This window comes from Leptinotarsa decemlineata, unplaced genomic scaffold, assembly GCF_025532065.1.
Source record: "Leptinotarsa decemlineata unplaced genomic scaffold, Ldec_3_MD MMD2_tig00000090_RagTag_RagTag, whole genome shotgun sequence".
NCBI classification, from domain to species: domain Eukaryota; kingdom Metazoa; phylum Arthropoda; class Insecta; order Coleoptera; family Chrysomelidae; genus Leptinotarsa; species Leptinotarsa decemlineata.
In genome coordinates this window covers 1,857,535-1,874,045 of record NW_027412541.1, presented here as the reverse complement: position 1 = coordinate 1,874,045, position 16,511 = coordinate 1,857,535, and the positions used below count along the sequence as shown (strand labels likewise).

General features: G+C 33.5%; 1 protein-coding gene across 2 annotated transcripts in view; it reads left to right on the top strand.

The window, feature by feature from the left end:
* Elk (Eag-like K[+] channel) overlaps window positions 1-16,511 on the top strand; it is a 322,370-nt gene that overhangs the window by 232,943 nt on the left and 72,916 nt on the right. For both annotated transcript variants that reach the window (XM_074172321.1, XM_074172322.1), the window contains one exon: window positions 7,543-7,814. In XM_074172321.1, coding sequence (XP_074028422.1) covers window positions 7,543-7,814 — 272 coding nt within the window. The remainder of the gene's footprint in view (window positions 1-7,542; window positions 7,815-16,511) is intronic.

Below are 16,511 nucleotides of genomic sequence, written 5' to 3'. Positions count from 1 at the left end.
AATTCAGACAGCGAATTTTTTTTGGCTTCAGTGTACAACCTGTAAATGTTTTCATTGTGTTATCTAATTATTGAATTTTCGTTTATGACTGTATTTCAGATTATAATATCTTTAATTTTTTTTGGAGGATTTTTCAGGTGAAATATGTTTTTTCGTTCGTGGAGAAATACCTACTTTTAATTTATTCTTAGTTTCTCTTCAATGAAGATATTTTAATCATTAATTTTGTGTTTTCATGGTCCCTAAATGATCACTTGAGGATAAGAAATAAAAAAAAAAAAAAAAAAAATTTTATTGAAAAAAATTCAAAATTTTTATAAAAAATTGGGGTTTGTCACACCCCACGTATGTACCAATGAAAAAAATATCCACCTATGTGACGCAAGGTTAAAATGGACGTGATAAAATTATATATGGAATATATAAATAATTTTCAACAGAAAAACACACATATCATCGTCCTTTCTATGAAGCACTAGATAACTACCAATTGGTAACTGCTGCAGATATATTCTTTTGATGATTGGTAAATGAGCCACCCTCACTATGAATGTATGCAATGTTTCATAGAAGCACACATCGCTAGTAAAGCAGTTACTCTTCAGATCCACCTGATGTCACAGGCAACCACACCACTCTCATCTCGATGCACTAACAGGAGGCGATACGAGCAAGTAGTGGTCGTCAAAACTCCCGGAGTGCTGAAGTGTGCACTCTCTATCCCAACAAGTAGTGCCCAACTTGATGAGCTAACAGAAAGGATCGCCCATTAGTTGGTGGATCTTCGTGATATGCAAACGGGTGTATACTCTGTACAGAGTACACATGAAGCATAATGTCAAACTATGCTTTCACCGGGAATGCAATGTACTCCTATAATCTCAATGTCGAATTTTATATTCTGAGTCAAACTCCACGTTCAAGGTCAACCTCAGTCCGAACCAAGGTCAAACCTGAGTCGAAACTCAAGGTCACGTATCTGCGGCAGACTTGAATCTCGAGAGCAACCCATCATGTTCAAGGTCATAGTTGTGGGAAAGCCGAGAACCGTTTGTCATATCCTACTAGTAATAATGAATGTATCTATTGAATGTTGGTTTCTATTCATGAATAAACTATAGAATAAAATATCAACTATTTGATACTCAAAATATGCATTAATATTCACCCCAAATCGATGAAACTTGCTGAGAATAGGCATGCCATTAAGAAGGGGAACTATGTCATCTGGAACAAAAATCACATTACTCAAGGGGCAAGAGGAAGCTCACTAACACACCACTAACTAGAATCAACAGCATTGTCACCCCTCATTAACTTGTAAAAACTGATCACTGACAGAATTGAGATATACTCACATAGATTGATTAAAAATTTGGGAAGCCAAAAACCAAAACACAATTTGTAAACCAACCCCACTCTTATAGTCCAATGCCTATATTGGGGCCCTCACGTACAACTTATACTATACTAATGTACAAAATTAATCAATGAACGTTTTTAATCGAATTGGAGCATTTGGCAATATTTGGTTGATATAATGGAATTTGCAGTTGATCTGAAACAATCGATTTGTTAACAATTTCTGAGCCTGTTATTACCGCGTTTATTATATATGTGAAGCAATTGAAGTTGTCATCGGAAAGAAGTATACGGTATGAAGTGTTGTAACAATCAACAATGAAAAAATTATATATATATATATATATATATATATATATATATATATATATTATTCGCAAATTATTTAATTGGTTTATACTTTTGTACCCGAAGGAGATGAATATCAAAAACGAAAAGGGATAAAAAAAGAAAGGAAATAAAAAAAATTCAAAAAACTGTTTATATTTGAATTGAAGGGGAGTGATTAATTTTTTGGGAAAGAAAGTTTTTGGCTTTCTACTACTCCATCTGATACAAAAAAAAATGTGAATGAATGTCATTACGATGTCATCGATGACATAAGCAGATCAAGCTTATTCCGTGACATTCAAAATCGTAATTCATGAATGAAGTGTGTATATTTTCTATAATGTTATCCAATTTGGTACTGAAGAGCCTCAGGGCAAGTGTCTTAAGGCGAAACATCGGTGTATACCAGTGAGGGTGACAGTGTTCTATGTGAGTACAATTTATTACCATTCATTCAAAGTATAACTCATGTGAATGATATCTGATTCTTATTCCACAACAAATGTTTGAAATACAAACTGAGTAGAGAAAAGTATCTTCTGTATAATTCAGTGTTCATATAGAAGTATTTGTTTCGAAAGAATTATTTTCTTTCGTGTAATTCAATGTTTATATGAAAGTATCTGTTTCAGGAGGACTTTCTTTGAGTTTGTGTCTGAAAGTTACTTCTTTGCATGATCTACATATTCATATATAGTGTTTATATTCATTTTGTAAACAAAAAACATTCCAATGAAAAAAATATATTTTTAGCTTTTACAACATTGGTCGCTAGATGTGACATTTATATCTATAATAGTACCTTTGAGTTTGAATTTGCCTTCGTCACTACCAACACCTCAAAGCATTCATCACTTAAATTTTTTCTCTTTGGCGTATCAATTATAATTGTAAAAGAGAAAAGTCTTTCTACTGGTGCTGACAAAGGTAAGCATGTATTATACTTGAGTGACACTTTTTTTAATATTGAGTATTCATGTAAATACTTGTAAATTCGTTCTTTTGTATTCCAGATATCTTAATAATTCCAGCTGAATTTTTGTAGTTTTATTGCTACTTTCACTGGTACCCTCAGTACCCTGTTCGTTCATAGTACTACTACTGCCTACAGTGCCTATTTCTTGGTTATCTTGGGAATCCGTGAAATCAAAAAAGTCGTTTACATTTTGGTCCCCGCTTTCATCTGATTCGTTGTTAGATTCATATTCCATCTGTTTTTTGCAACATTTGTTATATATTTTTTAATATCTTCCAAAGATTATTTTGGATTTTTCACATGTTATACCACTTTAGTTTAAATTTGGGAAGTAGAACTGCTGCTATAACTGGATCTTCCCATTCCAAATTCAAAATTTTTTCAAAACGAGTATTTAAACTTTTTATGCACATTTTTGCTGAATGTTCTTCTCCATATTTCAATTTATTTTGGGTTTGAGCAATGAGTTTTTCATACTTGTTAATTAAGGAAATTAGACTGGGCAACAAGTATCCAAAAGATACATTGTCTTCACCTTGTAACAAATCTCACGTTGAAGCCAAAGGTTTCATAACTAAGCAGTATTCTTCCAGATACAATAGTTCAGTTTCCTTAAAAGATTCTAAAGATAAACTGCGTAACTGCATCATAAATGGAGTTCCATCTGGTTGCCCCTGGAGAACTCAGTGTATGCCCAAAATTTTCAATTAAAATTTCATTGCTTTTTGGTTTATTGGATTTTTTCCACAATTGAGCACATTTACTAAATGCATTGTTTTCTCTTGTACGTATGGCTGGAATTGATCTAACAGTATTTTTATAATCAGTGGTGGCTATTAAATTCAAAGTATGTGTGGCACATCGCAAGTGTTTCGGTAGTTCTATATCGTCTTCCAACCCTCTTCTTCATCAATATCTAAATGTAAAATTTGAAATTCATCTTCTTCGTCAATTTCTTCATCGTCTTCATCCTCATTTTTTTTTGTCGAATACTTTGAAAGCTTTAACGAAGTTACTACCGTTGTCTGTTATTGTTCCCACCAATTTATTTTCTGTTAAACCAAATTTTAAATTTATATCTTCAAACATTTCAGCTATGTTTATGTGAGTTCCTTTAAACCTTAAACAAAAATATTAGTTAAATTTTTATTATTGATCACACTGTTTACTCAACTGATTTCTTGTAGTAGTACCTATGCACGTTTTACTTAATTGTACATTAATTTAATATTTGAAATTTTTCCAACACAACCCAACACATTTTTTTTAAATAAAATATTTTTCATGTCCGATATTTAAACGATGTGATGCTAAAATATGAAAAATTTGTGAAAAATGGCATTGAGGCAAGATTAGTATTGCCTGGACAATCTTCATCAACAATATTGAAAAATATATAAATATTTTAAAATGCATATTTCGTTTTGAGACATCCTATTTTTTATTTCTACACTTTATATCAAAATCTATTTGATTTAATTAAAAAAATCAACAGAAAGGACAAAAAATCAATTTACCGACGAATGCAGAAAATGTCATCAGAATGAAGTCATCATTTCATTATTTTTAGAGAAGCACTCGTGGTAAAATAACTTTTATATAAGCATTATCATTGAAAATAACGAATTTACGGTTTTTTGTGAAGATCTTTTTGTAGTTAATTCAATTCTCAAATATTGAAGGAAAACTGTCCAATAATGGGACCGAAAAATATAATAAGAAAATAAAAACCAACCCTAATAACGAAATTAACTAAATCAAAAAAACTTATTGGGTGGCTGATCTAAAAACATTCAAAGTTACTCACCTTCCACAAGCAATTGCAGCTGATTCACGAACAAACTTTTCATCCAACCAGTGAATGGTAACTCCTAGGAAGCTTCTTTTTTTATTCGACCAAATATCTGCTGTGCTGCATAAGTAAATAGTAAATAGTACTCCCAATTTTATTTTTAATTACTTGCAAATTTTCTTCATGTGACTCCACGATTCGTTTCATTATTGTCTTCCTTGTTGGTATTTTCAAGTTTATTCCTTGAAAGATATTCTTGAAACTTTAATGTTATATTATAGATATTGCACTCATTGTATTCACAACAAAAATTTTTATTCTGTTTTCGAATACAGATTGGCTTAGAATTGGTTTGCCACCCTCTTTGGTCATTCCCAAAATGGAAGGTTGAGTCAACTTAACTTCTTTGGATTTATGACTTTCGGAATCTTGAGTTTCATTTGTAAATCTCTTTTTTTACAAGATTTCTCTGAAATTTTGTATTTATTATAGTCTTCAATTTTGTTAGGATGGTTTCTTTTAAAGTGTTTATAAAAATTTGAAGAAGAATTTTTCATTCCTTTTATTGTTTTTTTTCTGTGGAAGGCACAGTTGACAATCAGCTGTAATGTTTTCACCATCATGTACTTCTTATACTTTAAAATATTTTCCATCCAGTATGGAACTACAGCCAGACTGTGGATCGTCAGGTTGTTCTTCTATTTGTTTAACAAATAGTGTGGGTGTTGAAGTTTCTGATAAACCACGAACACAGTTTTTATTTTCCTCTTTTGGTTTTAAGAAATTCATAAGAGAATTAGCCTTAGATTTTGGAGGTATAATTCGGCCAGAATCTGAATCTGACAATTCTTCTAGGTGATAATCAGGATCATCTGGACTTGAATAAATGGATCTTCCGGAGTATGATCCATTTGTTCAATATGAGAACTGGTAGATGCAATTGCAGGATCAGATGAATTCATATTGTTCAATCTGGAAGTGAAAAAAGTTAGAGAGTGACGACAGTGCGTCCAAAAAAAAAAGGAAGTGACTTATTTCCTTATGGGGGACATACTACGTACTATATGTATAGACCAAAATAGATTTAGTATTTCTTTCATAATTTTTACATTGATTGTTGTAATGTAAAACCGAATTGAGTATGAAAGTTATCCTATATCTATCAATATCAATTAAATTAAATTACTTTAATTAGTTTTCAATTTAACTATCATCTAAAATTTAGAAAATGTTTTAACAAATATTTATTTAATAATTTGAGTTTCTTATTGTATTTCTCGACTACATTTTGATAACCAACGAAATACTTGACTTACCTTTGAAAAATGTAGATATATTTGAATGTAATGCATACAACTTAACACACACAATGTTTATGAACAGATATATTGCACGATAGACGATAATAATTATAAAAATCACGGTAACGACCTAAACGACTCTCATCTATGACAGCTCAATCATAACTGAGCTAAATACTACCACAAGTTCGTGATCCTTGCAGCAGACAAGATTTTGCACGATTTTTCATTTAAAATACGTGTCGCTAGACGCTAGATACTGAATCCCGACCGTAAACTGGGTTGAATTACGTTGTGCTTCCAGCAGTCTGGGGTTCGTAGAAGCACCAGTAATGTTGAACTAGTTTTATAACTCTGACTAATTGAACTTCACACAAATAAAAGTTATTCAGACCTCACTATGTGCTTTATTCAAATAGAAAGCTGGTCACAAACTAATTGTGTACAATAACAATTCATGTGCTTAGACACACTATGACATTGGTAAAGGTAAAAAGATAATTTACGGGAAAAGGTCTTACTATGCAAGATAATTCCGGGTAGAATTCATAATCATCAAAAGATAAGTCTTGGTTAAAATGCTTATGATATGTTATAGGTTGTAAACATCAAACAATGGTTGTAAACAATTAAGAGATAAAGTTCGGTAAGAATGCAATGTCAGCAATTACCGGTTTTTATCTATAAATAAACAGGTTAGTCCAGGGTTGGCTCGGGAATAATGTAACTGTTGGATGAATCATCACATTCATCGTTCGATATGTAGTTCAAGTTCATACATAGCAATATTAAATTTCTTTGTTGAAAAAATGCAGAAAGATAGTAAGACTTTAAAGTAATTATTGAACAAATTACCTATTGCAATTGAGTCATAAATACAGTAATATTGGAAAACTGAAAAACAACTAAAATTAAAACGAATATTTTATTTTCAATTATTAAAAAATGGATACAAAAATTTTCACAAATGAAATGAATTTTATCAGGGTTCTTTCTAGGAAATGGATAATTGATAGGGGAATTATGAAATGGCCACGCACATACGACATAAATTCTGATTCAACGAGATTAATTGGTACTTGGTATCTTTTATTGAGGTAAGGCGGTAAAAGATTTTATCGCCTTACCTCACCCCGTTTTCGAGGATGCCGAACTTCGAGTTTGGGTGTCCCAACCCCGTAAACGGAAGAAAACAAGCCCAGAGTGGGGTCTACGCCTGCATAAAATGGTCTGGTTCTCATTCATCGAATAATTTGAAAGTATCCGAACATCGAAAAAAGTATTCGGTATTCGGATACTTGCAAATTTGGCCACGGATACGGATACTGAACACAAAATTTGAAAAATATCCGAATACAGCTATAAAGCTATAAAGTATACGGATACTGTATCCGAATACAGAAGTATTCCAACTCTGCTAGATTGTGAGTTCAACACTGGCGTCTGTTTATATGTGTTGTTGGCACAGCTAATTCTAGTATAGCCAAATTAAGATGATAAGTTCACACAAAGATAAACGAATAAAGTAAGATCTGAGTATCACTATTTTTCGGATTCAAAGGCCGTGGTCAGGAAATAATTCCATAAACCCACGGCCTTCTAACCCGAAAAATAATGAAACTGAAAACCCCGGCCGCGGAAGTCATAAACATATTATCCACTTAGATAACTGAACCGACCCTGAGAAATTCCTTGACGAAATGTATAAACCAAGAAAAAGTCATGTTTTCATTAATTCAACGAATAGTATTTCACATTTTTATAACTGTCCAATATTACAGGTAAGGGCGACTTAGTTGGCAGTGATATCAACATGCACTTGCTACAACAAGTTTACGGAGCATCGAATGAAAATCAACGAGGAGGCGGTTCAGCGGACATGGTCATTAAGTCGAGTAGTGATGTGAGGGCTTTGACATACTGCGACTTGAAGTGCATCCACATGCAAGGATTAGTTGAAGTACTGAGGCTATACCCAGAATATCAACAACAATTTGCCAATGACATTCAACACGACTTAACGTTCAACGTGAGAGAAGGTTATGAAGCTGAAGTAAGTTTGATAACTGCCCTATACCAGAATTTATACTAACTATACTTATAAATGCGAAAGCCGCTCACTCAACACTCATGTATCTCTGTTTCTCCGTATTCGTAAGACCTAGAGAGCCAAAGTTTGGAATAAAGGTGCTTCTCAGCTTTCAAATGCGCACCAAAAAATAATTTTTAAATATTCCAACTGGAGAGGTCCCCGTGGGGGTGAAAGTGGCGCATTCACATATGAATTACATTCTCATCACTGTTTGTCCGCTACATTTTTGGCCACTGAAACTTTGTATGCAGGTTCGTTTCATGTTGTAGATGTACAATAACAAAAGATTTTTAAATATTTCAACTGAGGAGCCAGCCGCGGGGAAAAAGGGGCGTTTCGTCACTGTTTCTCTGTACCACTATATTTTCGGTGGCTGAAATTTCGTATTTGGGTTCATTTTCTGTTGTAGATGTGCAATAAAAAATGATTTTCAAATATTATGAATTGGGTGTCTCTACTGGGGATAGAAGTGGTGTGTTTACAAATGAAAATTACTTTTTCATCACTGTTCCTTGGTACCGCTATATTTTCGGCTGCTGAAATCTTGAATGTAGGTTCGTTTCATGTTGTAGATTTGCAATAAGAAAGCATATTTGATTATTACAACTGGGGCGCCAGCCGTGGGAGAAAAAGTACGTTTATAAAATTAAGTTACTTTTCAATCACTATTTCTTCATGCCCTCGAATTTCGCGTGGATGAATTTATATTCAGTATCAACATTGCACCTGCGCAGAACCGGGGCGGATCCCTATTCTGAAATATATACACACTCAGATCAATAGCAAATACGAAGTTGGCAGTCACTCATGGAATATCAATAATAACAGTTAAAGATATAATCAGTGCTGTAATTAACACACTTGCCTATTTAATGAACCAGTCTTTCATACAAGGGTACTTTCCAAGAGAATTTAGGAAGGCTTTGGTGATTCATTCTTTTTTAAAACTCTAATAAGTTGATTATTGTTGGACTCCCAAACAATGTATTGATGTGGCTGAGCTCCTATATGGAGGAGCGCTGTATATCAGTGAAATATGGAGGTATAGTTCAGACGAAATATATATATATATATATATATATATATATATATATATATATATATATTTCGTTTATATAGATAAGTGGGAAAGTAAGGATTCAAATAACAGAGTGATGATTGAAAATACTTCTGAATACTACTTACCCGCACATGAATAGGTGTGAACCACAATAAACACTTGCGGGTTGCGGTGGAGGGTCGAAGAGACCCACTCACTTGTGAGCTAACCTAATCTAACTAGTTACTCACATATATATATATATATATATATATATATATATATATATATATATATATATATATATATATATATATATATATATATATATACAGGCTGATTCACGGTGGATGGCACATTAGACGTTTCTGGTGAACCAGACAACGGATCACTTTGAAAATTTAATGGAGGGCATATTCGGACATTCTCTAGCCAACTAAAATATTTTCGACAATGCGGTGTTGCCGCTTCTATTAGAAAGCAGTAGCAACTTTGTGGAACACTCTGTATATAACATTATTTTTGGAATCTCCAACAATTGCCCGACAACTTTTCTTGATATTTCTCTATACCTATCTGTTACCGTTTTCGAAATAAAAATTAATTTCAATTTTTTTCTTCGAAAATCATGACTTCTAAAAATGCCGATATCTTTTAGTTAAGAAGTACTATGATATCGAAATCTGGTTTGGAGTTAGGTGATATTTGGACACTTCCCACACGTCAGCCTAATCTCCGTTACTTCAATACAGGGTGGTACAAAAATACAATTTTTTCGTTTGCTTGAAAAAGTTGCTGAAATTTGGTTATTTTAAATGGAACACCCTGTATATTATTGAAAATTCGGAAAGCTGCTGAAATTTGCTTACTTTCTATGTATATCATACCTATACCTAACTAGTCAAGTTTCGGACTTATGAACATTTATTTGTGAAAATGTCCCTTCAGAATGGTATTTCCATTCGGTATTTGGTAAGCAGGCCATGATTACTATTTGACAGTAGCGTTGTGACATTCTCCTAATAATATCGACATTTTCGTCACTTCAGAAGTTGCAAATACCTTCAAAACGATGGAACAAAACTATTCAAACGAAGTTCTTATGAATTTGTTTATTATTTTTGGACAGTGTGACAAAATTATCAGCAGAACATGTAGAAAGTTCAATGAAATGTATCTGAATCTACCGCCAATGAACCTCAAGAAATTTATACGAATTCAGAACAATTTCAATATGTTTGGATGAACTTTAAAAAGGCACCAAGAAACTTGAAATTAGAAATATTGATATGAATAATTATAAAAAAGTAAAACAATCATGTGGAATATTTCAAAATATGTTCGAATCGCCGGCCGTTCACTTCCAAGCACTTTAAAATGCGGGTGTTGACTGCTTTCGTGGTGGCAGATCTGATTTCATTGGGATCAAAATCTTCAAATGTTTGGGCAATCCTTTCTAACAATTCATCTCTCGAACGCACGGGTATTTTGTAAACTTTTTCTTTAAACATTCCCCACAAATAAAAATCAATGGATTAAGATCGGGTGATCTCGCTGGCCAATTTCATGGTCCCAAGCGCCTCATCCACCGATCGTCAAATAGTCTATCCAGTTCTGCGCTCACTTCTCTTGTGCAATGTGCAGGAGCTCCGTCTAGTTGGTACCAACAGTTTCGATAATCTTCGAGTGGCAGATTATCCACGAAACTGTCTACAGTATTCTCCAAAATATTCAGGTAGCTTCTGGATGTTAATGACTCCTCGTATATCACGTACCTCAATTTGTTGTCCATCAACATGCAGAAGATATTAAAACTAAATTTTTCTTGAAATCCGGCTTCTTTTGTGACGAGAGGATTTTCACTGGACCAATAATGACGATTTTTTCTATTGAAAATCCCTTCTCTCGAAAATTTTGATTCACCAGTCCAAATAATTTTATTTAAAAAAAGTGGATCTTCTTGAATGCTTGTCAACAACATTTCACCAAATTCTACTCTCTGTTGAGGATCTTGAGGTTTCATTGCTTGAATTTTGGTGAATTTATAATCATGCATTTTATGTCTTCGCAAGATTCTTTGAACCGATGAATATTTTATACCCAAATCTTCTTCAGCACTTCTTATCGATGACTCGGGAAATGCGTGAAAATATGCTAAGACATTAATCTGGTTGTCTTCGAAAGTTACGGGTCGAGGCAAGTTTCTTGGTGCTTTTAAAGTTGATTCGAATGCATTGAAATTATTCTGAATTCGTATAAATTTCTTGAGGTTCATTGGCCGTAGATTCGGATACATTTCATTGAACTTTCTACATGTTCTGCTGATAATTTTGTCACACTGTCCAAAAATAATAAACAAATTCATAAGAACTTCGTTTGAATAGTTTTGTTCCATCGTTTTGAAGGTATTTGCAACTTCTGAAGTGACGAAAATGTCGATATTATTAGGAGAATGTCACAACGCTACTGTCAAATAGTAATCATGGCCTGCTTACCAAATACCGAATGGAAATACCATTCTGAAGGGACATTTTCACAAATAAATGTTCATAAGTCCGAAACTTGACTAGTTAGGTATAGGTATGATATACATAGAAAGAAAGCAAATTTCAGCAGCTTTCCGAATTTTCAATAATATACAGGGTGTTCCATTCAAAATAACCAAATTTCAGCAACTTTTTCAAGCAAACGAAAAAACTGTATTTTTGTACCACCCTGTATTGAAGTAACGGAGATTAGGCTGACGTGTGGGAAGTGTCCAAGTATCACCTAACTCCAAACCAGATTTCGATATCATAGTACTTCTTAACCAAAAGATATCGGCATTTTTAGAAGTCATGATTTTCGAAGAAAAAAATTGAAATTAATTTTTATTTCGAAAACGGTAACAGATAGGTATAGGAAAATATCAAGAAAAGTTGTCGGGCAATTGTTGGAGATTCCAAAAATAATATTATATACAGTGTTCCATTTGAAAAATCAAAGTTGCTACTGCTTTCTAATAGAAGCGGCAACACCGCATTGTCGAAAATATTTTAGTTGGCTAGAGAATGTCCGAATATGCCCTCCGTTGAATTTTCAAAGTGATCCGTTGTCTGGTTCACCAGAAACGTCTAATGTGCCATCCACCGTGAATCAGCCTATATATATATATATATATATATATATATATATATATATATATATATATATATATATATATATATATATATATATATATATATATATATATATACAATCGATCGCTTCAAAAACACTTCACTAACTTTCTTCGAAAGTTTGTTTGAAGGTGTTTGACAATGTTTCGTGGTGTATTTCATCAGTTCGGACTTTCATTGTCTAATATAATATGAATTGATTTGAAATCCCTGAAAAAAATAAAAGAATAATTAGAAGATTAAAATTAAAGTAAATGGTTTCTGGTATTGTTATCTTCAAAATACAAATTGTTATCCATTGAAAAACTTTGTATTTCATCTTTCCTCGAATTTTTATTCGGTACTTTGATGAGCTGTCACGAATGATAGGAAGCGTTGTCAAGAACAATTACACTATTCGCATCCAAATTTGGGATCAATGTGTTTTCAAACCATTCCTCAAAAATATTAGCTTCATTTTCTTATGATAGTCAACATTGCAGTCCTCAAGTTTTTTTCCACATAATTTCAAAGAATTCGGAACCCATCCTTTACTTCCTCCGCTATGCACAATGATTAGTCGCGATCTTTTGTTTACAGACATGTTAGGCGTACACATTCTCGAACCATCAGTCCACCCTTTCGTACCTGTGTCGTGAGTGTCATACCAAGTTTCGTCCAAATAGAAAATTTGCCATTATCCTTGTCTATATTTAGTTATTTGTTCTGAGAATTTGTTAGGCAATTCCACTATTCTTCTGCTCTCCATAACTGCTTGACGTTTGTTTATTATTTCAAATCCAAATCCTAGTTTCTTTATCCAATTCTGAAGAGTTTTGTCACAGCAGCTTACGTTATGGCCGGAAGTATTCAATTTCTTCCTTATGATTTCAATTGTAGGAATCTCATTGCTTTTGTAACAGTTATATATTGTTTTTTAATGATTTTATCAGATGAACATCTAAAGGTTTTGGTAATCCTGCATCAAATCGCGTCATGCGTTCATAAGGTTTGTTTTTGACTATTTTACGTACAGTTGAAAAAGGAATTTCGGTCAAATCTGCTTGTAATAGTTTTTTTCTCTCGAAACCAAACTTAATATGTAGATTCTTATATACATTGAAACATATTCTCTGTAATTCAATATTCAAATACATCCGAATCTTATTCACTGGTATCTCTTTTTCGCATTGTTCACCAGCGCTATTGGAATCACTACACAGGAGAAAGTCTGCGTTGTTATCACACTCGTTATTACTATTAGTACTTGTTCAAGGACGCCAAATTTTAAACAAATAACAAATATTTTAAGTAATTATAACTTCACCAATATCGAATATCAACACTCAAATGACGATCAGTTCCTGAACTGAACATTGACGACACAACGGCGGTACTCATCGCTACATTCTGTTGGTCACCGTAACATGACTTCAAATTTAATTTTATGACTCTCCAGCCAATCATAAAACTCGGTTAGTAAAAATTATCCAATACGAACCGCCAATTCTTCAGTCCACGTGGACTAATTCGTTGCGGCATAATTCCTTTGCATTGTTTTTTTGGCCTTTGACTTCGCCAACACCTTTAAGATTACTATATCGGTTACTTCGACTATACCTTGTCAGATAAGTATGCCATGAAACTGGGCGTTCCTCGGGCCTCAGTTTCGAAACAATTATCATTCATTATATTTGATAATGATCTGTTTAAATATGTGAGAGACAGCCACATAACGATGTTTGCAGATGACACCACTGTTACAGCCAGTGGACACACAATGGATGACGTGGTAGCCAAAATTAGTAGCATTATCGATGAATTCTCTTCTTGGTGTGAACGTAATTGTCCAGTCTTGAACACCTCGAAATCAGTGGTAATGATATTTCATGACAGGAAAAATAATATTCAAGATGTACTGTTCACCATTGACGAAATAGATATGTCACATGAAGTGGAATTTTTTGGGAACAATTGTGGATGAATCTTTGAATTGTTACTATAGTCGACAGAAATACATGAATTCAGTCAGAACGAGAATCTATTGGTGCAATAATGTATTGCAGTGCTGCTTTCGGCACTTTGGCAACAAGGTATGCTGTGTACTCGATTCGAGGCACCCATGCTTCATAGTTGTGAGTTGTCAATAACGGTTCCACTCGTATATACTTGTGTTCTCTACTCATGGTTAATGGTACATGAATATCTATGTATCCAAGTTCGAGTGTATTTTTTTTTTCTTATCGGTCATTTCGTGTATGCAATCCTACACAAACACACCCTTCAAGATTTTCCAAGATCATAACAACAACATTAGGTATAGAATGGGTGTACTAGGCGACCCCCTGAAAGTAATTACAATACCTTTTCACAAACTAAACCTAACGATTTGATCTTCACAATCTTTGTTTTCAAAAAAATCACAACGTGTGTGGCTATCATAGTAGCTATTTCGTAGGGAATAATATACTGAAAATTAATTCTTTACTGTAATTTTCATATACCCCACGCAATCACCAGTCAGAACATACCTACCCAGGTTCTAGTTCGATCATTATCACCTACAGCATTATTCCCTACAAGCTTCAAAACAGTGGGGATGAGGCTGAGAATAGAGAAAGAAGAAAGTAGTAAATCTATTTGCGAATCGTATATTGATAAAAGAGATCGCCGGTGAAATATAATGAAAAAACGTTACTATTTCAACAAGAGAAAGTGAAGAAAAAATCCGTAACGAGAATTTGATTTATTCAAAATGAAAAATTAATGATATGAAAATCAAGGATTTTCTCACAATGACATCCTCTTTTTCTTATTTAACTTTGTGGATACCATCTAGTATGCATATCATCGGTTAACAGTTGTTCGAAAGAAGCTAAGAGAAGGCTTTGAAATTCCAATACAACACACTGAATGAGTACAATTCGAACTTTTTGAAATTTCTTTGTAGCAAGGTGAAGTGGGTTACGCCGTAGCGCTGAGAGTTTTGCAGTGTTACTCCTGTGATGTCAATGCGCCCAGTTCAGACCCAAATGAACGATAATAACAAACAAGATCACCTTGATTGAGAAATAGGACTTACGATCCCCTCTTATGTCGTTTCTAATAATGGTGAGCCATCAAGGATTTCAAGAAGCGGAGATTAGTTAAGCGATATTTTCGAAGTTGGGGTGATCTTGAGGTTTTTAATCAGTTAGCGACGAATGGATTTCTTTTAACTAGAAATATTGTCCAGAGCCAAATGGAAAATGAAGACCTAAAAATGCATACATGTCTGTAAATATATTTGTCTTGCCAGCCAGTAGGTCATATCAATAAAAACACAAAATGTTTGTTCGTATCTGAAATAAAGTGTGGCTATTGAGATGTTTGAGTTCTTCGACAAGGTAGACTTCAAAGTTTTGAGTAATTCCAATATAAATCCTAGACAAAAGAAAACACTAGCCAACAAATAAGAAACAAAATGCGACTAATATTATAATGGCTATACATGAAAGTTACAAGCATCCCGACTCTGACTTCAGCATCAACAATTTTCCATCACGTAAAGACTTTGACTTATTGTTATTTTTATTTTATACAAAAATTTTCAAATATTATAGGCAAATAAAAGATTAAAACAAGAAAAAATAACAAAAAAAAAATATTTTGAGGAAAACAGACTTTATTCACAATACACACGGAAAAACATTGGAATGAAGTCTTTTGTGTACAACCTTTTTGCAAATGTTGACTTTCGTTTATATGTTTCATCGTTTTCCCTCATAAGGAACCAACAATAATCCCCCATCATTACTGCATCAGATCTGCCTTGCCTTGCCTGTTCCATTGTCAGTATGTCTTGATGGAACCTTTCCCCTTGTTCGTCAATGACAGCACCCAAATTTTCTAGGAAAAAATTCAAATGGGAGTGTGAGAAATACCATCTTGCAGTAGTTCAAATCAAACTATTAATCACGTAGTAGTTTTATAATTTGTGGTCCAACAAATATACCTTCCTTGAGTTTTGCATCACTTAGTTTTGGAAGAACGTGTTCAAGATATTCAAACGCATCACCTTCTTTATCTAATGCTTTTACAAAATTTTTCATTAACCCCAGTTTAATGTGTAATGAAGGTAGCAAAACGTTTTTGGGATTAACAAGAGGTATATTCTTCACCTGGAATATATTTATCTCTCGGAGGTCATTATTTTACTTGATAATGGCTCTGTGTTGCCCTACTGTTTCAAAGGCGAAGAAAATAGCAAAACTTCGTAAATCCGGACTTAGTAATAGTCCTATGACTTCTAGGTCACCACATATTTGCGACTTTTACGTATTATAACTTATTGCATTCAGAATAAGTGGCATACTTTCGTATGTTGCCTTTATGGCAACTGCATGTGCAAGAGGAATAGAGAGGATCTTTTGTTACTATTATGGAGCAGAACGGCTTTTAAACTTGTCACAGACGAATCTATAAATGAACGCCGTCCGGGTT